General features: G+C 42.2%; 1 protein-coding gene, 1 long non-coding RNA gene and 1 other non-coding gene across 3 annotated transcripts; 1 reads left to right on the top strand and 2 right to left on the bottom strand.

Annotated features, from left to right (window-relative positions):
* LOC111841560 (uncharacterized) lies at positions 1-2,460 on the bottom strand. Its single transcript, XR_002837706.2, has 3 exons — positions 2,275-2,460; positions 236-319; positions 1-23 (listed from the first exon to the last, which is right to left on the bottom strand). It is a non-coding gene; the product is annotated as an uncharacterized lncRNA (long non-coding RNA).
* trnas-uga (transfer RNA serine (anticodon UGA)) lies at positions 1,089-1,170 on the top strand. The gene has a single exon. It is a non-coding gene; the product is annotated as a tRNA-Ser (tRNA).
* A 9,450-nt stretch (positions 2,461-11,910) lies between the features above and the next one.
* Positions 11,911-24,389, bottom strand: rmc1 (regulator of MON1-CCZ1). The gene is made up of 20 exons (XM_023807486.2): positions 24,232-24,389; positions 23,665-23,741; positions 21,910-21,994; positions 21,707-21,763; positions 21,533-21,619; positions 19,771-19,911; positions 19,345-19,448; positions 18,622-18,711; positions 18,427-18,532; positions 18,142-18,250; positions 18,007-18,051; positions 17,299-17,352; positions 17,044-17,172; positions 16,431-16,537; positions 15,990-16,109; positions 14,100-14,177; positions 13,825-13,929; positions 13,537-13,605; positions 12,935-13,160; positions 11,911-12,775 (listed from the first exon to the last, which is right to left on the bottom strand). Exons 1-20 carry the CDS (start codon positions 24,328-24,330, stop codon positions 12,696-12,698), a joined length of 1,968 nt encoding a protein of 655 aa, XP_023663254.2. The 5' UTR covers positions 24,331-24,389; the 3' UTR covers positions 11,911-12,695.
* Between the last annotated feature and the right edge of the window lie 1,046 nt (positions 24,390-25,435).

Raw genomic sequence — 25,435 nt, forward strand, 5'->3', positions numbered from 1 at the left:
GTCCATGATGGGTAGTCCGTCCACTAAGGAAGGGAGCATTAAAGAACAGAAAATAATAAAACGTTTTCCAAGTTTCTCTACACTAAATGAACCACAGAATGCATGACACTGAGCTAAGCCTTCCATGAAGGAAGATGCATTCCGGAGAGCAGAAGGTATAACGGTGTATTGCAAAAAAGAGTCAAGTGTTACTAAGGGAGACAGTTCAGATGCATGGGGAGTCAGGGGGACTTACCAGTGCGAATGTGGTGATAATTTAAGTTCGGCAGCTGTTATCTTTGCAGTAGTTATATGCTTCAGTGACACAGCTTCAGGAGACCTGGTAGCAGCACATGATTGTGAGTAGAAACTGATCACCTGCTTTGGTTTTCGGAAGAGATCCAGCACAATCTACTAAGGCACACTGAGGAGGTTGACCAGCACCAAGGCTAGAGCGTAGGGGAGCGGGAGTTATCACCTGATTTATCCTGTATACTGACATGAGTGACTGCGCAACAAAGATCAACTACATAGCATTACAGAACAGGCCAGAAGAAGTGCTTTAATCTGTTGTTACACTTATGCACAAATGAGCAGACCACTGGTGATCATGTGTGAGATGACAGACATGCAGTGGGTAGCACATTGGGTGCTGGCACAAAGCCCCTCCCAGTTACCCCATTTAACATGCCTCATTGGTTTACACATATTTTCACATGTATACCTCAATTCAAGTGAAATTAAAATGCAAAAATATTAAAGGTAAGATACTGTAAAATACAATGTATAAAAACACAGCCTGGAAGAATATTAGCAGTGGATTAACATGTTGTAGAACTGCAGGCTCTGAAAATAAAGGTTAAATATGTTCCTTGAACTGTCTCCTCTTTATTTGCATATGACATATATTTCTTATCTTTCCCCATTTAGAGAAAAAATGATCTGGTGGCTATTAATTGAACAAGAAAAAATGAAGAAAAAAAAAGATTATGTCATGCCCACAGAAAAATATTATTTTACTTAACTGGCTTAAAATGCTATTAGATAGCTATCAGTAGGCCTATATATCAGGCTGAGAACAGTGGTGCTCAAATCAGCCCCTAGGAGAGGCTGTGATGGCCGAGTGGTTAAGGCGTTGGACTTGAAATCCAATGGGGTTTCCCTGTGTAGGTTCGAATTCTACTCACAGCGCTTCTTTCCTAGCCTTTCATTCTAGGGAGGGGGGGGCACCATTTCTTGAGGTGAAGATGCAGTGTCTCATTTATCAGTTATTACTTGGCACTATGAACATGAATAGTTGTTCCATAAAGCACAAGAAGAAGCTCAGAGACCAGTAGACGCCCGAGACCAAATGAAGTCACTGCATCACAGCTGGCAGGTGTGGCACTGACCCAGGGTGGGATATCCCACCAACTGCACTTGTATGTCGCTTTGGACAAAAGCAGCTGCTGAATAAGCCAATGCAAATGTCATTTTAACATGACACAGAGACTTTACCATGCCCTTGTTTTTCACAGAAAGCTGTGTTTTTATTCTGGTGAGACCAAAAAAGTAGACTTTCACTTGGGTCTGCTCACAGGTCTTCTGCATGTCCAAATAACTGAATGAAATACACCTTGAAGATCAGACAAGATGATATAAGATATTCAAAAAGCCCAACTTTGTGTCTCAGTGATCAGGTCAGGTTCACCACATCTGTGCCTGTGGCTGTCGTTTTATCTTTGCCACTGGTTAGACAGGGGCTAAGTGACACCCGGGGCATGATTTCACCGAATTGCCCAGTATAATTTTTGTTACACTGCAACTTCTGATTATTTTACGTACCTGACAACAACATATTTGTAATGTCTTATAATGATCGTTAATGGTTTTGGAGAGTACAAATGTTTTCCACTTAATTCACATGGCATGGATTCCAAAAGGAATATATTTCAAATGCATTGATTAATTATTATTTAAATCACATTAATTACCAAGTGTGTAAAAATAGTTTGATATTTTTTGTTTAGGGCAATTGTGTATCTGATGGGTACATGGGCCATTATAGCACAGCCAAATCCTCTGAAACCATCACTAAGTCATAAATGCAGAATTTGAGCAACATCCCCAATTAACAATATTAATGGTTACAGACAGAAGGTGAATGGTTCTGATAAATAGACTGGACTGTACATGGAAATGGATCACTGAGCTGCCCATGTACCCAGAGGCTCTCTCTAGCCCTGGGGTCATATCTGCCTTCCATTAAACACCAGTTTCCACCTGGATGAGATCCCCAGGTGACACATCTCTTACCTGAGGTGACTATGCTCTCTCAGGTGAGCTCCAAGCTTCCTGGCCGCTGGCAATGCTTCCACAGGAAGGTCACCTTCTTCTTGGTGATGAAGCTGGGCTTGCAGATTGTGATTCCCAGCCGTTTACCTGCTCCGATGGGCCCCAGTGCTTTCAGCAGACGTTGTGCTACTTTAAGGGTATTAATCACCTATAAAATAGACACATAGTTCCATCCTCACGTGCCTGAGAGGGCTGTTGCTTGATGAAACAAACATACTGCTGGCATATTTGTCCCTGAAATCAATGAGTCTATAAAGAATGTAATAAGCAGGGTTTTAAGCTCCTAACTTTGCCCTACTTTTGGGAAGCTTCTCTTCTCTCTCAGTTCCATCACATAATACCTAGACCACCAGTAATCACATCACTAAAACCAGACCTTCTGTTATGCAGTGACTAATCTCTTTCAAGTACAATCACAAAATAGAATCTGTTGAAGCACAGAAAAAGATTCTGCTTATTGCATAAATGAAAAATTGGGGGTTCAGTACCATAGGGTATGTCTTTGAATGTGAAAGAATGCATTTCTGTTGTCTGTGCATCTGTGGGAATCTCAGAGTGTCTCAGAGAAAAGAGTGTGAAAATCCTGTACAGTGCCTTGTACAAGCATGCACCAGTGATGTGTTCAAGACCATCTGTTTCAAAATCAAGACTCATCCAAACCAAGACCCATCCCAACCAAGACAAGATCAAGACTTTCAATCAAGACCGAAACAAGACCAAAACTTGAACATTCACAATCAAAATTTTGGATTTTTTGGTAGAGTGCACTCATATTTTCACTAATGTAATTCCAAAAGATCCTATTACTGAAAAACATTAATGTTGACATACTCTAAACCAGGGGTCTCCAACTCCGGTCCTGGAGAGCTACTATCCAGTAGGTTTTCTGTCCCACTTGGTTTCTGATGAGCCACACCTGTTCCTGGTATTTACCTGAGAACAGGTGTGGCTCATCAGAAGCCAGGTAGGATAGAAAACCTACTGGACGGTAGCTCTCCAGGACCGGAGTTGGAGACCCCTGCTCTAAACACTCTGAACAAGTAAAACTAAATAGAACACACAATATAACGAAACCATGTACAGAAAGTCCTCCCCCAGGTCCTTGACGGCGATCATAAATTACAACTCCAACGATCAACAGTAAACAACAAACACTACCAACAATGTCCAAAACAGTCCAGTATAATAGGGGCAGTTGATGATAGGTGAGGGTAGTGTCACATCCCCATACAGTTTCCCCATCCCCGTGTGCAGCTCCTCTGTGGCTGGGTTAGTGTCACATCCCAATACAGCTTCCCCGTCCCCGTGTGCAGCTCCTCTGCGGCTGGGTAGTGTCACATCACCCATACAGCTTCCCCGTCCCCGCGAGCAGCTCCTCTGCGGCTGGGTATTGTCACATCCCCATACAGCTTCCCCGTCCCCGCGAGCAGCTCCTCTGTGGCTGGGTATTGTCACATCCCCATACAGCTTCCCCGTCCCCGTGTGCAGCTCCTCTGTGGCTGGGTATTGTCACATCCCCATACAGCTTCCCCGTCCCCGTGTGCAGCTCCTCTGTGGCTGGGTATTGTCACATCCCCATACAGCTTCCCCGTCCCCGTGTGCAGCTCCTCTGTGGCTGGGTAGTGTCACATCCGCATACAGCTTCCCCGTCCCTGTGTGCAGCTCCTCTGTGGCTGGGTATTGTCACATCCCCATACAGCTTCCCCGTCCACGCGTGCAGCTCCTCTGTGGCTGGGTAGTGTCACATCCCCATGCAGCTTCCCCATTCCCGTGTGCAGCTCCTCTGTGGCTGGGTAGTGTCACATCCCCATACAGCTTCCTTGTCCCATTTCATCCAGAGTAAGTGCACACGCCCTCTGCATCTTTCTCAGGCCATCTGCTATCTCAAACACCTCTCCTAATACTCCTGGTTCCACCTTATTGTGCTGCATCCTCCTTTGTATGGTTCTTATACCCAGCAGTGGAATTTGCATTTCCTAAAGCATTTTGAAGCCTGCTGCAACTGTAGTGAACTGGATTGTTATTGCTTTTCTTACAGTTTAATTTCCCTAACATATCCCTCTATTTCAATTGCTTGGAATTGATCTTTTGTTAAAATTTCGGCAAATTTCTTTTGAATCATATTGTTTTTCTCTACCATAGTGCTGCATTTATTCTTTTCTGCTGTTTCAAAGCTCTCTCTCTGCTCTCTAGGGGTCTAAGCATGTAGTGCTGGAACCCTACTGTTTTTTCAAGGATTATCTTCTTAGTGCTTTTTCAATTTTCAGTTCTTCCTTCCGGTCCTTCCAACTGGCTACTGGCTGATCAGCTACTGGCTGACTGGTTTCTGGTTAATTGGCTTCTGACTGACCAGCTACTGGTTGATCGGCTTCTGGCTGACCGGCTTCTGGCTGACCGGCTACTGGCTGAACAGCTACTGGCTGATCGACTTCTGGTTGATCGGCTTCTGGCTGACCAGTTACTGGCTGATCAGCTTCTGGCTGATCGGCTTCTGGCTGACCAATTACTGGCTGATCGGCTTCTGGCTGACCGGCTACTGGCTGATCGGCTACTGGCTGACCAGCATCTGCCTGACCGGCTTCTGGCTGACCGGCTACTGGCTGACCGGCTACTGGCTGGCCAGCTTCTGGCTGACTGGCTTCTGGCTGACCGGCTTCTGGCTGACCGGCTACTGGCTGATTGGCTACTGGCTGACCAGCATCTGCCTGACCGGCTTCTGGCTGACTGGCTTCTGGCTGACCGGCTTCTGGCTGACCGGCTACTGGCTGATTGACTACTGGCTGACCAGCATCTGCCTGACCGGCTTCTGGCTGACTGGCTTCTGGCTGACCGGCTACTGGCTGATCAGCTTCTGCCTGACCGGCTTCTGGCTGATCGGCTTCTGGCTGACCGGCTACTGGCTGATCGGCTTCTGGCTGATCGGCTTCTGGCTGACCGGCTTCTGGCTGACCAGCTTCTGCCTGACCGGCTACTGGCTGACGGGCTTCTGGCTGACCGGCTTCTGGCTGATCGGCTACTGGCTGACCGACTTCTGGCTGATTGGCTTCTGGCTGACCGGTTTCTGGCTGATCGGCTTCTGGCTGATTGGCTTCTGGCTGATCAGCTTCTGGCTGACCGGCTTCTGGCTGATCGGCTCTTGATACATTGACTCCTGCTACACTGACTACATGCTCACAGTCTCTTGTTCATCTCACAATAATCACAATCTGTGCCGTCCCTGCCCTCACATTCTCTATTAATCTCTGTAATAATAAGGTGTTGTTGTTATTGTTGTTGTTGTTGTTGCTACATGGTGGGAGTGTGGGCTAGACATTAAATGTTGTTAAATATTATTAAATGTATCCTACGAAGTTTGTTGTAGCACAGTGGGTGTGGTCACAGGCCATTGCATTAACCATTACTAATACTGGTGGGATTCTCAGTGAAAGGGCTTTCCTCCTTTTAGCCTTTAGGCGATGTACTAATATTGTGGGGATGGCATCAGCCCTGAAATTCACTTGTTCATTGTTTGTGGCAACGAAGTGATCCGTCTCAAAATGTGCCTGAAGACAGGCTTGCACGTTCAGTTTCCAGACATATTGCGGGCATATTGCATAACAGTCAGATGGAATTTCATTGTGCTTTACATTTAATAGCATAAATGTTAACCACAAGTAACTTCTATTTCACCTGTCTAAACATAACTTACTTGACAGGCTTTTCTGTTATTGTAGTGTGATTGTCATGTTGCTTCTGGTGACCATTCCTAACCATTTCTTTATTCTGTCTGTTTCCTTTGCGAAGCCATACAACAGCATTCCTTTCTTTGACTGACGGTTGCATCCAAATTCCGCACAGCCAACCATTGTATGACAATTCATCTATAAAAGGCCAATAGGATGTTGGGGTATATCTCCAGGTGTGTGGAGTTTAAGTCAAGGGAGGTAATGCTAAGATTATACAATTCCTTGGTGAGACCTCACCTAGAATATTGTGTACAGGTTTGGTCACCATATCTTAAAAAGGACATAGCGGCCTTAGAAAAGGTGCAGCGTAGGGCCACAAGAATGATTCCTGGTTTTAGAGGAATGTCCTACGAGGAAAGGTTATTTGAGCTAAATCTGTTCAGCCTCAAGCAAAGGAGACTGAGGGGGGACATGATCCAGGTCTATAAGATTCTAACAGGTTTGGATGCTGTTCAACCGAATAGTTACTTCAGCATTAGTTCAAATACAAGAACTCGTGGCCATAGGTGGAAATTAGCGGGAGAACATTTCAAACTGGATTTAAGGAAGCACTTCTTTACACAGCGTGTAGTCAGAGTATGGAATAGTCTTCCTGATAACGTAGTGCAAGCTGAATCCTTGTGTTCCTTTAAATCAGAGCTAGATAAGATTTTAACAACTCTGAGCTATTAGTTAAGTTCTCCCCAAGCGAGCTCGATGGGCCGAATGACCTCCTCTCGTTTGTATAGTTCTTATGTTCTTATGTTCTTATAAAACGTTAGCTACAGTCATTGCTGTCAGACCTCAGACAATAGTGCAGACCACAAAGAACGGGTGGCAATCTCCACCTATCCACGCATGTCTCCCTGACTTAGATTAGGTGAGAGGCCAGAGTTCGTTACAAGACCAAGAAGACAAATCCTTACAAAACAATGGTGTATCGATTGTGTTACGTCACTTTTGTTCTCTTAAAATACCAATATCACATGCAACTCATATATGTCATGATCACTGTGCTTAAGAGGTGGGGCATTTCTGTCTCAGGCAGGAGTAAAGACATGGTCCAAGTCCTCTTTGTACTTCAAGACGCTCACATTACAGGGATAATTTAGATTGTGCTCCAGATTTTAAGCAGCATTGTAATTTCCGTGTGTGTGTTCCCTCATCGTCAAAAGCAAGGATGCAGAGGACCAGACGGACGTGAGGTTTGACTGGAATGTCCACAGGAGGATTTCAGGAGGACTTCATTCTCCTTCTAATGAAGGGGCCCTTTTAGGGAGGGAGACGGTATGACACTGTGCTCCCGCTAGTCCAGCACTGGCAGTGATGTGGCTCTGCTGCTAGTGGAGAGAAATTATTAGTTAAATTGGTCACACCTGCCTAGCTGTGCCCAATAAATGGGGAACCACCCACGTTTTCCTCCATGGCTCGCTGTTATTTGTTTTTGTTCACCCACACATCTTCACACACATTCCACCATTTTGTCTTATCCTTTTCTCTTATGTTGCCAACATTGAAACCATTTAATAAATTATTTTATTTAAAACCTAAATTTGTGTCAGCCTCCCATTTTATGTTGCAGGTTCACCAGCTGGGCCGTAACGTGTTACAATTGTTATTTTGAATGCATTTGGTTGGTTTGTATCTTTTGCACTATTGACCAAACTTGCTTATTTAATTTGAGGAGTTATTAGTATTCATTGATATTTTTGTCTTATGTTACGTGTGAAAGTATTAAAATATCAGGCATGTGTGGTGGAGCTAGGGGACATCCCAGTATAAAATTATAGCTCATTTGTTATGTCAGGTAATATACTGCTTTTTCTCTTTGATTGGTCCAAGCACTGTTTGAGATCAGTGGTCCTAAAATCTTTGTTCTGTTGCATGAGTCACAGTCGTGATGTAGCCTGTTAAGAAGTGAACCAGCCTTGTCGAAAAGGCAGAGTTACCATTACTTACAGTGCCTTGAAAAAGTATTCATACCCCTTGAACTTTTTCACATTTTGTCACCTTACAACTGCAAACTTAAATGTTTTTTGTTGAGATTTTATGTGCTAGACCAACACAAACAAGCACATAATTGTGAAGTTGAACGAAAAAGATACATGGTTTTCAAAAATGTAAGCAAAGAAAAATCTAAAAAGTGTGCCGTGCATTTGTATTCAGCCGTCCTATGTCAATACTTTGTAGAGCAGGGCTGTGCAGAGACGTTTAAAGGGGCGGGTGTTCAAAGTTAAAAAAGATAGAACAGGCTGAATAACAACAACTCACATTCATGACGAATCTAATATGGAATTATGTGGATATCCATATTAGATCGTTTTTAGTGAAATAAAAGCCCTCCAGAAAAGAAGGGAAAAGTCCTGTAACTTACTTTAAAACAAAACATGTTCCCTAAAACGGTGGACAGAGCTACAGACCCCCTTGTAACACCCTTACCAAGTTAGCTAGCAGTTAATGACCACCACTACTTGTGCAGTTCATAAAAGGACAGGTAATGTTTGTCGCGCTGTTGCACTAACAGCACGCTCATTTATTTCAATTCATTTGTTGTTATAGACTATAGTGTGCGCTGTACACCCTATTTACTGTTTTGTTGCAGTCTGCACCTTCCAATTAATTTGCCTGCTTCTCCTCCAGCTCTGCACCACCCAGCCTGCAGAAAATGCGCGTGCACTTTGTGAGCTCGTACCCGGCTCGTAACGAGCGCGCTCTGCCCTCAAGGGCGAGCATTGGTTAATGGCAGTCATGTGACTGATGCAAGCCAGATCCTTTTATTTAGCAAAATTGAGATTAATAGTTACATTTTATTGTTGAGGGGCAAAGACAGGGCTCCATATGCACATACACATTAAAAAAATTTTTTAAAAAACCAACAAACAACAAAAAACCCAAGAAAAGGGCACTTGAGGCATCCTGGAGGAAAGGTGCGGGTGCTCAAGCACCCTCCGCCCCCCCCCTCTGCACGTGCCTGTTGTAGAGCCACCTTTCGCTGCAATTACAGCTGCAAGTCTTTTGGGGTATGTCTCTGCCAGCTTTCCACATCTAGAGACTGAAATTTTTGCCCATCCTTCATTGCAAAATAGCTCAAGCTAAGCCAGATTGGATAGAGTGTGTCTGTGAACAGCAATTTTCAAGTCTTTCCACAGATACTCAATGGGATTTAAGTCTGGACTTTGACTGGGCCATTCTAACACATGAATATTCTTTGATCTAAACCATTCCATTGTGGCTCTTGCTGTATGTTTAGGGTCATTGTCTTGTTGGAAGGTGAATCTCCTTCCCAGTCTCAAGTGTTTTGCAGCCTCCAGCATGTTTTCATCCAGGATTGCCCTGTATTTAGCTCCATCCATCTTCCCATCAACTCTGACCAGCTTCCCTGTCCCTGCTGAAGAAAAGCATCCCCACAGCAGGATGCTGCCTCCACCATGTTTCACAGTGGGATGGTGTGTTCATGGTGATGAGCAGTGTTACGTTTCCGCCACACATAGCGCTTTGCATTTTGGCCAAAAAGTTCAACTTTGGTCTCATCTGACCAGAGCACCTTCTTCCACGTTTGCTGTGTCCCCTACATGGATTGTGGCAAACTGCAAATGGGACTTCTTATGTCTTTCCTTCAACAATTTTTCCATTTTTGGATGATGGATTGAACAGTGCTCCTTGAGATGTTCAAAGCTTGGGATATTTTTTTTTATAACCTAACCCTGCTTTAAACTTTGCCACAACTTTATCTCTGACCTGTCTGGTGAGCTCCTTGGTCTTCATGATATCGTTGGTTCACTACTGTTCTCTAACAAACCACTGAGGCCTTTGCAGAACAGGTGTATTTATAATGAGACTAAATTACACACAGGTGGACTCTATTATCTAATTAGGTGACTTCTGAAGGCATTTGATTGCCCTAGATTTTATTTAGGGGTATCAGAATACAGGGGGCTGAATACAAATGCACGGCACACTTTTCAGATTTTTCTTTGCTTACTTTTTTGAAAACCATGTATTTTTCATTCCAGTTCACAATTATGTGCTTCTTTGTGTTGGTCTATCACATAAAATCTCAATAGTAACATTTAAGTTTGTGGTTGTAAGGTGACAAAGTGTGAAAAAGTTCAAGGGGTATGAATACTTTTTCTAGGCACTGTATCCCCGAAGTTATCTGGCTAAGCAAGGAATCCAGCTTCATGACACAGATCCCAGGTAAGTCATGTAGGGTAGTATTTTTTATGTTTGCTAAGTTAATGCAGCCAAATCTCATGAACCCAATAACACGGCTGTTGTGTAATATATGGCCAAAAAACATTTTATATTAGAAATCCTCAGGAAAGTTATGCAGGGGGGGTCAGTTTAGAGCTGGGGGATATGGCCAAAGATGTTATCATGATAAAAAAATTCATATCGGTCGATAGTAATTATTGTCACAGTAAATGTCAATACACTGTTTCTTTCCAGTTTAAAATATAATTTTTACTCCTTAGTTAAAATTTAAGAACCATGGGTTTCTGGCGTTTCACCGTATTCTGTGACTGTTGTAATGTGTGATTCCAGGGCCGCTGGTTCATGTTATTGGGAATGATTTCGAGGTTCCTGTTCACAAGCCCTCCGCGCATTTTCAGTTTCTGTACGTTGCAGACTTTTTCCAAAGCAGCAGCATTTCCACTTTCTGTATTTGTATTTCTTATTGAAGGGTCTCAAGAGCTATGATTGGAAATAACTCTTCTGCATGTTCTATTAAAATGAACATTTGCAAATTATAAAAATACATAAATAAATCTAAAAATAAATCTGACTACTAATAATCTTGCATTGAGTAATGTATGCTAACAAACTCTTTCCCTTCACAAATAAAACTAAGTTGTCACACTGCCACTCATTCCAAACTGACATTAGCATATTATACAGTAAAGGCAGTTACAACACACACCAATGGTTTTACATTTATCATTTAATGACACATTTGACACTGACTGTCCCATAAGAATACTTAACAGCAAGGAGTTTGTTTGGAACTATCGAAGGTTTCGTGAATCACGCAATGTGACGGCAGTGAGATCAATCAGTGATGCAACCCTCTCTGTGGCTCTGAGTTAATAGAAGCATTTTTACCAATAAGCTTTCACCTACTCTCCATTTAGACAAAGCGGACTGTTATCTTCCACATACTTACAGAGGAGGTGTTGATGGGCTGTAACTACTCCATTTTCAAAGGGAAGATTAACAAATATGTTGTCGAAAGCAGTTTCCATGAAATGATCAGCACTATGCTTCAAAGATAAGATAGATTACACTTATAATCACAAAATAAAATGTTTGCATTGATACATTTCTTTTGGAATTTTTGTGAGGAAGCTGTACTTCTTGTGTAGTCTTAGAACAATCACTTGCGAATGTTATTTATGTCACCTGGCAGTGGTTTTAATGCTATGGCTGTTCAGTGAACCTCTGTACTATGTGCTGTTATTTAATTCTTAAGACTAGCAGATCTTAACAAAACCACATTAAACAGGGATGGGAGGCACAGTCTTTATTTAGATATCAGAATGGGGGGGGGGGGGGGGATTTATAAAACAGTGGAGATAAATGAAAACAAAAGACATCTGGTTTGGCATCAGACTGAGGGAGAACAGAGCAAACAGATGGATGTTGGATCACTGAAAGGGCTACAGCTGTGTGCAAGCTTGGGCACTGTGCTCTGGGCACAGATTCTGGGCGTGGGGGTGGGGGACTGGACCCAGTCTTCCAGGACTGCTAATAAAGCACAGGTGGACGATTGTGTTTATCACCTTTGTCCTTATGGAATTTTGGAACGATATGCTAATTTCATCATTATTATCATGTTATTATATTTAAGTGTAATGATCTTAAGCTAAATGGTCAGTGCTGTGTAATAAAAGAATTACACCTATGAGACAAGCTTTATTCACACATCAAGCCAACAGCTCCAAAAATAACTAGACAATTTACATGTCAGCTTTATGGGTCCCTCTTTATTAAAAATATACTCTTGCTGGAGAAACTGTAAATTACAACTTAGGATTTCACGTCTTTAATTCCATGCGGCACCGGTTTTCACAGGGATACTTCATCGTTCCACGTGGTACCAGTGAGTAGCCACTGCACTTACAGACAGTACACATTAAAGGTAAACCCCGTTTAACTTAATTGTGTTACCATCTCGTTCACTGAACACATATTTAAACAAACTGTCCTCTGTCTCCACCTAGGTGCCACATTAAAGACAGAACAGAGCACTTCAATGGCGGGTAGCAAGAGAGTCATTCACTCCTCAACCTCTAGGTGGCGACGGCTGTGGTAATAAGAGTAGCTATGGTAAACTCCCATCTACATTCACACTTTCATCCTTTGTATAGCATCAAGATAAACTCACAATAGCTTCCTATTAAGACTTTCACCAGGCACAACTGCAGAAATACGAGCATTCAAAAACTGCTGTCACAGAAGATTTCACTCCATTTTAGGTTTGTATGTTCTACAAAATTAATAATTATAAGTAATCTATTATTCTAGTATTGTTTCCCTGGTAATTTCAGAGAGCAGCCAAAACTGCATCAATGCCTTCACAAAATCAACTGAGGCAATAAGCATATGGCATTCATATAAGATAAATAAGTTCCGTACATAAACATTATGTACAGTCAGCATTTCCACCATATCAGCTACTTAAACTGTTACAGGTTTCATTAGTGCTTGTTCCCCAAACAATTGCTTGAAGAATGCTACATGTTCCTCACAGTGTTCTCCTGTCAGAAAAGAGAGGTGTTCAATATTCAGTGACATGTAGAGTTTATACGAAGCAACAGTTCTGGCAATAAATACAAAATTATCTGTTATCTGTGAAAGTCAAAATTGACATTTTATAAGACCTACAATGTTCTCCTTGACCAACTTGCTGAGATTACCTGGAGTGAAGCTGGGGCTTCCTCGCAGCCGTTGGTTCCTCTGCTCGAAGAAGCGGAAGATGGTGTAGAAGAGCATCTGGTCTTTGGTTTGGCGGGCAGCGTCGAGGAACTTGCGGGCAGAGATGTTGTCATGTCCACCTACGCTCCTGACGAAACGCAATGCCCCCAGAACCTGCTGCTTGGACAGCAGCACCTCCACTATCTCATCATTGGCCGTGGAGAGCCGCTGTTGACACACAGGCACCGCTCATATTTAGGCCAAGGAGCGAGAATTTAACAACAAAGAACTATACGTGACAGAAAACTAGGGCAACCATGAGCACCTTCAAACAAACTGTTAACCAGCAATTACAGTATGTAGCTGTGTTTGCTTCAGTTGGGACTCCAAGTGGCAGCTGTGTTTTATAGATCACTTAACATGACCCCTGTTGCACAGCAGGTTTGTGAGAAAGTTTAATATTTTGGGTTATTTGTCTAATGTGAGCTTGAACCTAGTTTATGGCCCTCAGGTCTGCCCAGACAAGTTTTGCCATAAATAGCAGCATATAGTATAGTTAACAAAAGACACATCGCACGCAATACGGAGGAAGAGAGTGTGGTACCTTCAGCATGTCCAGGGACAGCTGGTGCGCGGGGGGGTACGTGCTCTCCAGTGAGAGCAGAAGGCAGGCCTGGCAGGAAGGAGGAAGACGCAGAATCCCTTTATAAGAATAAGCGAGTCCATTGTTTTCCTTAGAATTAGTATTTGTTATCAACATTGGCATCCTCTACAACGACTTGGGTCATACAGTAGCTCAAAAGACTCAGTCGTGCATTTTGGCTGTATAAACATCTTTTTCACGTTTTATTTTATGCATGATTCAGATTTAACCGTTGCTGGTCACGCTCACCAGGGGCTTGGAATCGCTGAGAACATGATACTGGAGGAACTGGTGAAGCATGTAGAAGAGGTTGTGCTGGACCAAAGTTTTGATGACCAGCTCATACAGGTAGTGCTGTAAGAGACAGTCGCATGCTCAGAAAACTAAAAGCATCTGATAACAGCAATGTTCCGAAGCTGAAACTAGTGTTTGATCATTAGCTTGACTGAAATCTACTTGAGGAACATTAAAGTTCAAAATAAACTAGTTTTCTTTGGTTATAACAAGAGTGGTCAGGGTTGTACCTGCACAGTAATCTGGAACTGGTTCAGAGAGCGTATGTACTCCATCAGCACCGCAATGACAAATTTGTGGGATGAATCCTGGTGGAGAGAGAGTGTTAATATCTACTACTTCAGTACTTGGCCTAGCATGGGGAGCAGTGCTCCTCTAACTGTACTTGCAACCTGGTGCCTAGAAAAACTTTAGTGTGTAATTAATGAGTGTTACGTTAATTAATCCATAAGGTAATATCAAAAATAAAAAGGCAAAGGGAATAACTTTATACTGTTTTGAGTATAACAATCTGCTAAAGAATACACTTTTTGTTAATTGTTTATGGCATCTCATCTGGACTTAAAATCAACAACTGATGAATCTCATGTGTGATCCACCAAGATGCAGAACCGGTTAAGCACTTGGAGCAGGAATCTCAGGCCACATCCAGTCATAGGGTGGCTGGATCTCATTGCAGGCCATTTCTTGGCTTAAGCAGTCAAACTGCCTCTGGTTCTTGGTTCTGATCCTAATCCTAAGGGACCACACTGTCTTCTTCAAAATGTATACAAACCACTAACAGCAGTACTGAATGCAAGCTTTGATTAATTACAGTATAGAATTTGTTTTATTACTATTAAGAACTGAAAATCTTCATATTACGTTTCTTTAATGAATGTACCAGTTTGAGTATAATTTGCTACTTGCAAAATTGATCAATTATCCTTTTATGACTCTACATTTTAAACACACATAATGTGAATAAGATGTTATTCAGGCCATGACTGCCCTCTGCTGGTTGAACAAAATTGCCTAAACACTACAAGAAAACTGGAGCAATCAAACTGTTTTTTTCTCTCACTCATTCACTCGCACACTCACACACACACACACATACACACACACACACACACACACACACACTCACACACACTTGAAGCATTGGGACTGTGTTAATTTCCGGGACATGGTAAAAACGTTATCTCACACTGTCAAACACTGAGACTGCTCTCTGCACAACGTGTGGTACACAGGCTATATTTCCTGCTCTAGTGATCATATTATGGGTGCTACCTGTTCCTTCAAGAGTGATTTTATGATTAGTCTCCCTACTCTTAGCATGGGATTCGGCAGAGTGCCTTTCCTCCGTTTGCATCACTGGATGATGCAACCGCATGCAGATGCCAGCAGTCACCAGTAAAATGTGCCGCTACGCCCAGGTCACTGTGGCTGCTTACTGATGCCCAGTGATCTCCACTCAAGGTAGTAGCTTTTGCTCATGTTATCTGTTTTCCTTCCGCCCTTAGTGAATAATTGATTAGAAAATTTTTTATCAATGCTCTTTTATAAAATCAAGTAATCGTGACAACTCCAATTAAATGATACTATTTTACATGCATTCACATGCTAATTCTGGAAGACCTTAATGAGATCAAAGTAATCTGACCAATTAGCCACTAATTAATTAAACCACTAATTAGCTAATTCAGCTTATTTTGTCTCATTTGACAAAAAGAGAAAACGAAATCTGAAAAAACAAACTAGATCCTTGACAAAATAAAACCTTCTAGACACTGAGCTGACTTACACAGCACATTGGTTCAGCTGACTCTTAATTCCCCTTTACTGCCAACCAGAATCATTTCACACACACCCTACAGCTAAGGCACAACACTGGCTTCCCCAAACAGTGGTAGAGAACATGGGAATGTGGTATTAGCCTTGTAGGTATGTTTTTTTAACAGAAGATGCTTTTATCCAAAAAAAAAAAATCTCAGGGGCCCAACAGTGACATCACTCCTAGTCAAATCCTAGGATTTGAACCATAAACTTTCCGATGACCAGTACAGTAGCGTAACCCGCTACGCCACTCGGAGACTCATGCAGCCTTTGTGAGTCCAGCCACCCAGATACGGTACCTTGCGCTCTGTGAACGCGGACAGCACGTGCGTGTACATGTCCGACTGGTCGATGACGGCCTGCGTGCGTACCGGCCTCTTGTGAACAGTGCTGGCCCGACTTGCACCAGACTCCACAGCCTGAAGATACATCAGGACACACGATACAATGAAGTATAAGCCAGAAATCTCATCAGCAGATCTGCAAGGAGAGCACCCATCTGTCATCTTACTGATCGTGTTTGTCTGTGATGGACTGGCATCCCATTCAGGGTGTACCCCTCTCTGGTGCCCTATGGTGCCTGCATAGCCTGCCTGTGATTTCTCATATGCAGTCTGTGAGATGTTGACTGTGAGTGTTATTGCATGTGCACAGTAATGGACTGGCATCCCGGCCCATCCTTGCTGGGACAGGCTCCGGGTTTATTTATATAAGATCTATTAAGGGACTAGTGGACTCACCGTGGTGTAACTTTGCTCTGCCTCCAGATACTCCTTATAGACCTGACTGAGCTTGTCAAAGACCGTGGCCACCACAGGTAGGTTGCCCTTGTCTCCTTTGATGAGCACTGTCCCAAGACAGACACAAGGCTACAGACTCTTCATGGTAAAAAAGAGCAGGTTCACAGCAGCATTACTGTATCCCTCAGGACGTTTGAATTACAGCATTACTGTATCCCTCAGGACGTTTGAATTACAGCATTACTGTATCCCTCAGGACGTTTGAATTACAGCATTACTGTATCCCTCAGGACGTTTGAATTACAGCATTACTGTATCCCTCAGGACGTTTGAATTACAGCATTACTGTATCCCTCAGGACGTTTGAATTACAGCATTACTGTATCCCTCAGGACGTTTGAATTACAGCATTACTGTATCCCTCAGGCTTTGAATTCCACAGTATGTAACCATGCTTAGTGCACAGTATGGCTCAAATCAAATACTACTAATAAGGATTAAAGATTAAGTCTAATCTTGGGAGATTATTGTTATATTGTCTAGTTAATTAAAAAAAAAAAAAAAAAAAAAACACGCACACATTTTCTCATGAAAGGGTTAAAAAAAAACCTACTCTGAGAGCACACAGACAGGATGACCATCTTGCAGTCCCTTCTCCGTAACAGAAAGTCCATCAGCTTGCCCTTGTCTTGCAGAAGGTTCACCACAGGCTGGAGCTTCACCTGTAGATGCCATAGATAGCCTGATACCCCCCCACCCCCATGACGAACAAACACAAACAGACATGGCATCAACAGCAAATATGGGTTTAACGAATAGAGTTAGACAATGCATGCGACGCTCTTTTAATACCATTTCATGAAATTACCTTCACTGGCACTTATGATAATGTCTGGCTGAAAGACACTCCAAGTTGAAGAGTCTGAAAGTCAAGGTGAACATGGGAACGACCAACCTCAAATTTTTCAAATAAAATCATTTCTGAGCTTTGGAAGGTATGTCATTTGCATGGCATATTTCATCAAAATCATAAATGATGATACAAAAAAAAACACTTTTTGGAAATTTGTTGAATTAAAGTGGAATGACCTGTACATTACAGGTACACTACTGTGACTCTCAATTAATAATGAATAGCAATTCTGAAGACTAATAACATGATACAGTACTAACAGCAAGCAATGTGCTAATTACTACAGTTCCATAATTATATTTATTACAGATCACATTTCTTTGGGGATACCTAAACCATAATAAGAATGAACTGATACTTTATTTGCCATTTGTGTAATTACGAGTACAGGTACACAGGTATTCTTTAGTTTTCGCACATCCCATCTTGCTCTCCTTTGAGACACTGAGACACACACACACACACATATACAGGTGATGGTCATAGCACAGATGAGCCATTTATTGAGCTTCACTAAACATTTTTGGGGTTAGAGGCTTTGCTCACGGGAGTAACAGTGATGCAACTCCTCTGACGATTAAGGCATTTGAACTGGCAACCTTCTGATCACAGGCGCAGAGCAGCAAATTTTTCCTATCTACCACACTTACTAAGAAAGGATACAAAGTTCACAGGACACTGGGGCCTGGGCGGCCACAGCAACTGGACCTGGAGGAAGAGGACAGAATGGAGGTAAACCACAGTCACAGGGTCACACTGTATTTGACATGTCGAAGGTGGAGTCGCAGCAAGATGTACCAGTCAGAGGGATTTTGTAGGGATGGATGGACCAAGGAGGAAGAACAGGCAGGTGAATGTTCAGAGTGCTGTCTGGATCTTTCATTTTAATATCAAATATGAAGGACGTCTAGAAAAGAAATCACTGAGTCACAGAACATATTGTGTGCATGCAATGTACAAAATGAGAAAGATTTTAAGGTCTCAGTTTTTGTTAAGAAATTGTCTTGAATTCCTACAACATAAAACCAGACCGCATCTGCACCTACAGCCGTCCATAGGTCCATAGTGACACCACCTGCTCACCTGAGAGCTTTGGTGATGCACGACCACCAAGTTGTCCACCACGTTCAGGGCAAACTTCCCTGTTGTGTTCAGCTTCAGCGTGTGGGTCTTCTTACAGGGCCCTTCCCTGGACAGACAGACACTCTTCAGCACCTTCTCCCTTGCAGAAGCACTGAACTCACATGTATTAATCGGTGTTAAAAGAGCAGCCCAGACCTTGGGAGGTGATAGAGGACCACTTCGGCACCAGGACTATTAGCCGTTCTGGAGTGGTGCTTCAAATACATTACATACAGCTGACCATATCTACAAGCACAAAGGAAAAATCCAAGATCACACAATCAATTAATATGCATTTAGCAGTAACACTAACTCACAATTTTAACAAAATAAACTAAAGAAAAGCCTTAAACTGACAAACCCATGATACAGTCATGCTCCTCATAATGGCATATCAGTGAAGAACAGACCGCATATACGACTGTGATCCCAAAAGATAATGGCGCTTAAAAACTCCTAATCACCTAGTGACGTTGTAGCCATCGTAACGTCACAGCGCAACGCATCGCTCATGTGTTTGTGGTGAAGCTGGTGTAAAAAAAAAAAAAAGCCTACTGTGCTGCCAGAATCATGTTACTGGTTTGTGTATTTATGATACTGTACACTATCGTATAAGATTAATCAGGGTGTGTTGTAAGCTGCACCATCTGGGTTTGTGTAAAGACACTATGATGTTCACACAAGAAAATCATCTGATGACTGATTTATCAGAATGTATCCCCGTCATTAAGCAACACTTGACTGTACAAAAAAAAAAAAAGATTAATCAGTAAATTAATTAATTAAATTTAATACATTTCCTGAAACAAACATATTATGGCACACATGAGGTAAAAAGCCCTACAAACAGTGCAGACCCATGACAGGTCTGTGACTCACATGGTCGCCACAGCGATATCTCGCTCTGACAGGCTGAGCTTGGCGGGCTTGGGGACTGCAGGCAGTTCAATCTCAAATTTGGACATTTTGGACATTGTCCCGTTCTGGATGGAAACAACATAAGGAGAATAGCACTGTCCCAACAGACAATGATAATTAACAGCAACATCAGCTAACATCGCAACATGCACCTACTATTACTAAAAAATAATTTTTTACCATTAAATTTTAAGAGTGTAAATGCAAAATAAAACAAGACGTTATTTAACTAACAAACTTAAAAAAGTCATCAAGCAGTCATACTAAGCTCCTAAACAGACTTGCTGCTAGGGGCTCGTTGACACTGAAGCCAGCAGCACTGTGGGTCGCGACCGAGAACCCGACCACTAAGGACTAGAACGTTCCCTGTGATGTGGGTCCGCCCACCTTGAAGGCGAATGGCTGCAGCACGTTGCCCTGCACGGTGGTGGACAGCAGGATGACCGAGGTCTCGGGGCAGTACATGTACCAGTTCACGTTGATGCTTTGGCTCTTCAGAAGCTTCAGACTGCGCTTGTCGGGAAACACCTTAGGGGAGAGACAGGAACACTGAACCATCACCTTTCATTAAGCTGGTCTTTAGGCACATATTAAAAAGCTGCTTACCGATTTGGTACCAAAAACTTTCCTCTGGGCATCTAAAGGTGGGGTTTGGCTGTGCCAGTAACCATAAGGTTCCTGGTTCAAATCCCAGAGCCAGCAGAATGATGCTGCTGTTGGATCCTTAATCGAGGCCTTTAATTCAAATGACTTGTCGGGTGCTGCACTACGACCCCAAGCTTACTCACACCTTCACATGGGCTGGACAATGAAACCGCAACACTGGTCATAATAGTGTTTGAAGCTTAACGTCTATATATCCATGGCCTGCTGGCCAATCTTCACTGTATGCACATTCCATCAGTAAGAGCAGAGTGTGATGCTTGAATTAGAAGAGCAATAGCACAGCTGTACATAAAATACTGCAATCCACACAACATAATGGGAGACGGAGTTCAAATTGTTGGTTGGCACATCACCACAAAGGATGGACCACATCCAACAGGAATAACTGAGGAGGCAACAGGAAGCTGTCTGCAAGTGATGTCCGGGTACTAACCCTGACTGTATTATAAAATCACAGCTGCCTAACCCCCTGCAGAAATAAATGCGCACCTCAACTCTCCCATTTCCACCAAAACTGCTTGTTGAGAGTTCCACGGGGTCAATATTCATGGTCAGGCTGCTATAGGCAAACCTCTGGTAATATGTGACAATGCGAAATGTCAGTTGTAATAGTGCCAACAATGCAAAAATTGGGCTGTAGATAATGGTTTGGGCTGCAATATCATGGCATTCCCTAGGCCCACTACTTCTTCTAGATGGGCACGTCACTGCCAAGAACTACTGAACCATTTTTGAGGACCATGTTCACCCAGTGGTTTAAACTTTGTACCCAGAAGGAGATGCCATGTACCTGGATCATACCGCACCAATACACACAGCAAGACTAGTGACAAAATGGTTTGATGAACATGAAAGTGAAGCTGAACATCTCCCATGGCCTGCACAGCCACCAAATCTAAATATTATTGAGCCACTCTGAGGTGTTTGAGGAGCGAATCAGGAAACGTTTTCCTCCATGAGCATCACATAGTGACCTGGCCACTTTTCTGGAAGAGGAATGGCTCACAATCTGGTCACTGTGACAGACTTGTATCTGTCATTCCTACGACAAATTGATGCTGTATAAGGAGGCTCTACACCATACTAATAAATTATCATGGTCTAAAAGAAGGAGTTTCAGTTTCCTTGTCCAACCCCTGTATGCGTTTCTCATGGAAAACAAGATGGGATATGTGGAAAAAAAATATTTTCCCCATGGGGATCAACAGAGTATCGCTGTTCAACAGTGAATTTTATAACTAGTTTTAAAGACTCACAGATGTTCACATTTACATGACAGATGCTCATATCTCTCCATATCTCTCCAACTGCGTTTCTCATAAATTCCAGAATGGAGATCTACCACCAGCACCAGACTAATGCAATTCCTCCATCATACTCTTCAGCTTCCCATTAACTATGGGTGAAAGATGCACAATGGGCATCACCAGTGAACAAGCGAAAATGTACATGTTTATCTGGTTATTACATCTAAATACCTTACCTGATAAAACTCAATCCCTTGGTCAGTGATGAAAATGATTTCATTCCAGTTGGTCCAGCAGAATCCAAGCAGAGAAGAATTCTTTGTCTGGAGTTTGAGAGAACAGCAGTAAACTCCACAATCAAGGGCACATCCACAGTGGTTCTGCAGATTTTGACTGCATGGATAACATACCTTGCATTCTTGGGAGAATTCCAAGTGAGGATATTCTGGAATGAAATTAATAAAGTCCTGAAAAAGGAATATTAAAGAACAGTAAGCAATGACATACTTTTTTACCCTTTGTAGGACTTCAGGTAGCACATAATAATAATAATAATAATAATATAAAAATACTTCAAACACACAAAAACAACAGACAATCAGCTTATTCTCACCACAGACTTGGATGTTCTTTGGACAGCTAAAATCTTGTTTTCAAAGGAAAACTTAATGCACTTCACTTCTCCTTTGTCATCCATTCTGGAAAGAGAGAAAAAACATAGTTTGTTAAATGTTTGTTAGGTGGCCCATAAATAGTCTTTACTCACTCACACACACACACACACACACACACACACACACAGGGAGTGCAGAATTATTAGGCAAGTTGTATTTTTGAGGAATAATTTTATTATTGAACAACCATGTTCTCAATGAACCCAAAAAACTCATTAATATCAAAGCTGAATATTTTTGGAAGTAGTTTTTAGTTTGTTTTTAGTTTTAGCTATTTTAGGGGGATATCTGTGTGTGCAGGTGACTATTACTGTGCATAATTATTAGGCAACTTAACAAAAAAAATATATACCCATTTCAATTATTTATTTTTACCAGTGAAACCAATATAACATCTCCACATTCACAAATATACATTTCTGACATTCAAAAACAAAACAAAAACAAATCAGTGACCAATATAGCCACCTTTCTTTGCAAGGACACTCAAAAGCCTGCCATCCATGGATTCTGTCAGTGTTTTGATCTGTTCACCATCAACATTGCGTGCAGCAGCAACCACAGCCTCCCAGACACTGTTCAGAGAAGTGTACCGTTTTCCCTCCTTGTAAGTCTCACATTTGATGATGGACCACAGGTTCTCAATGGGGTTCAGATCAGGGGAACAAGGAGGCCATGTCATTAGTTTTTCTTCTTTTATACCCTTTCTTGCCAGCCACGCTGTGGAGTACTTGGACGCGTGTGATGGAGCATTGTCCTGCATGAAAATCATGTTTTTCTTGAAGGATGCAGACTTCTTCCTGTACCACTGCTTGAAGAAGGTGTCTTCCAGAAACTGGCAGTAGGACTGGCAGTTGAGCTTGACTCCATCCTCAACCCGAAAAGGCCCCACAAGCTCATCTTTGATGATACCAGCCCAAACCAGTACTCCACCTCCACCTTGCTGGCGTCCGAGTCGGACTGGAGCTCTCTGCCCTTTACCAATCCAGCCACGGGCCCATCCATCTGGCCCATCAAGACTCACTCTCATTTCATCAGTCCATAAAACCTTAGAAAAATCAGTCTTGAGATATTTCTTGGCCCAGTCTTGACATTTCAGCTTGTGTGTCTTGTTCAGTGGTGGTCGTCTTTCAGCCTTTCTTACCTTGGCCATGTCTCTGAATATTGCACACCTTGTGCTTTTGGGCACTCCAGTGATGTTGCAGCTCTGAAATATGGCCAAACTGGTGGCAAGTGGCATCTTGGCAGCTGCACGCTTGACTTTTCTCAGTTCATGGGCAGTTATTTTGCGCCTTGGTTTTTCCACACGCTTCTAGCGACCCTCTTGACTATTTTGAATGAAACGCTTGATTGTTCGATGATCACGCTTCAGAAGCTTTGCAATTTTAAGAGTGCTGCATCCCTCTGCAAGATATCTCACTATTTTTGACTTTTCTGAGCCTGTCAAGTCCTTCTTTTGACCCATTTTGCCAAAGGAAAGGAAGTTGCCTAATAATTATGCACACCTGATATAGGGTGTTGATGTCATTAGACCACACCCCTTCTCATTACAGAGATGCACATCACCTAATATGCTTAATTGGTAGTAGGCTTTCGAGCCTATACAGCTTGGAGTAAGACAACATGTATAAAGAGGATGATGTGGACAAAATACTCATTTGCCTAATAATTCTGCACTCCCTGTACATACATACCTGAATGCAATTGAATTTTTATCGTCGGGTCCTTTAACCACAACACCAGTAGCACCACCTGACCGGACCGCAAACACCTTTAAAATAAGAGAAATGCTATTTAATCAAATGTGGCCAGTCCATATTTTAAGTGCAGTAAAATGTGACCACGGCCAATCATACATCCATAAAGCGCTGCAGCTAATATTGTTATATATATGTATCGTTTTATATATATAGGAAAACTGTGAATATTTAATTAACCCCTAAAACAAAGCGAAGCAGCTAGCCAATGTCTAACTAGCTGTCATAAAGACAAACGTATTCTCGGTGGCAGTCAGCTGCACATAACATGCTAGCTAGCTATAACTACCTTCGCTAGTTTGACATTTGTCAAAACGATTATAATAACGCAAATACTTTCAAATAAATGAATCATATTCACAAATATACTTCGTGCAAAAAAAAAAAAAGCAAATCCACTTCATGTTACTGTATGCAGTTTGTCATAGTTGTACCAACAGCAAACCAAGAACAATTAATACAAAAGAAAGACACTAGAGCCTTCTTCATGCACACACGGGGCACCTGCTTGTTTGCCTCATCGAAAAACACGTTGTTGACGGCAGAAGCATTTTCAAACTGGACCGGGCTTTCGCACAGCTCTAGGTAATGCTCCTCACTCATATTTTCAGGCTTTGAAAAGCTGAGTGTCAATAGCGTCACTGTCACTTCAGGAAGGGCTGCGTCACGTGAAATCGTCATGTGACACGGTGTCATATGACCAGAGCACGTCGTACGTCCTGCTTGTGTATGAACTATCGGCAAATTTTTCTGAAAACTTTGGTCTGTGGTTCGGACCATTTTAAATGGTTATATTTTATGTCTTGGTCTATTCCTGTTCATGTACAGTATTGTACAGATGATGAAATCTTAGTGTACTTGCCGTACCTCATAGAATTTATTCTCACGTTTTATGTATCACACACTGTATACATGTGCATGACACCAATCAAATATGAAAGCAAACATTATCCCCAAAGCTCTCGCCAAGGCCACTGAGTTTCTTTCACCCTTACTGATCCAATAACCTTTCATTGAAATTCGGGCTGCCACCCGTGAATTGTAATACGGGACGATCCCGTATTGGAACATGTCGCAACCGTATTATACGGGACGATGGTGTAAAGCCTAACTGCAATTTATACTTGATGTAAAATAAGTAAAGATTTTTCTATTGTATATCTCTTTGGCCTTTAGGCTGATTTTGTATCTGTAATATAGTTATAATTACAATTATTTAATTATGCCCCATATTTGTTCTCACAGTTACGTCCAATAAATCAGAGGGATTAAGTTCCATGGCCGTACAGCCTATCTAGAGATAATGGAAGTCGTATAACATAAGTTCAAGATGTGTCATGAAATAAATACAAATTTAAACCTGAATGACTTTTTAAAAAGTATTTGAGTGAGACTAGCTTTCAGAAAACTGGGAGTGGATAAACTTTGAAATAGCTAAATCACTTTTGCAAACACACCTGCAATGGTGACTCATATTTGGTTGAATGCCAGAGAGGTTTGTCAGTCAGCACTATGGCTGAGAGTTCTCAAAGTAACACAGGGTAGCTAAAGAGGCCAGTCTGTGCCTGACCTGCAGGTGTATTGGTCACAAAAATAATTCCATAAGTCAAGGGATTCATTCTCAAAAATCATAACAGCACCTGCCAAACACAGACAACCTGCATCAGAAAGGAGCTCACCAAAAGTGCTAGATTGACACATGATGGGA

The sequence above is a fragment of the Paramormyrops kingsleyae genome, chromosome 1 (assembly GCF_048594095.1).
Source record: "Paramormyrops kingsleyae isolate MSU_618 chromosome 1, PKINGS_0.4, whole genome shotgun sequence".
Taxonomy (NCBI): domain Eukaryota; kingdom Metazoa; phylum Chordata; class Actinopteri; order Osteoglossiformes; family Mormyridae; genus Paramormyrops; species Paramormyrops kingsleyae.

Excerpts from the sequence above, each read along its gene's own strand:
- rmc1 (XM_023807486.2), bottom strand. The coding sequence starts at position 24,330 with ATGAGTGAGGAGCATTACCTAGAGCTGTGCGAAAGCCCGGTCCAGTTT. Across the intron at positions 18,533-18,621 it reads GTCCTCTATCACCTCCCAAG|GGAAGGGCCCTGTAAGAAGA; the intron begins GTCTGGGCTGCT and ends CTGTCTGTCCAG. Across the intron at positions 18,251-18,426 it reads TGCATCACCAAAGCTCTCAG|ACGTCCTTCATATTTGATAT; the intron begins GTGAGCAGGTGG and ends TTTCTTTTCTAG.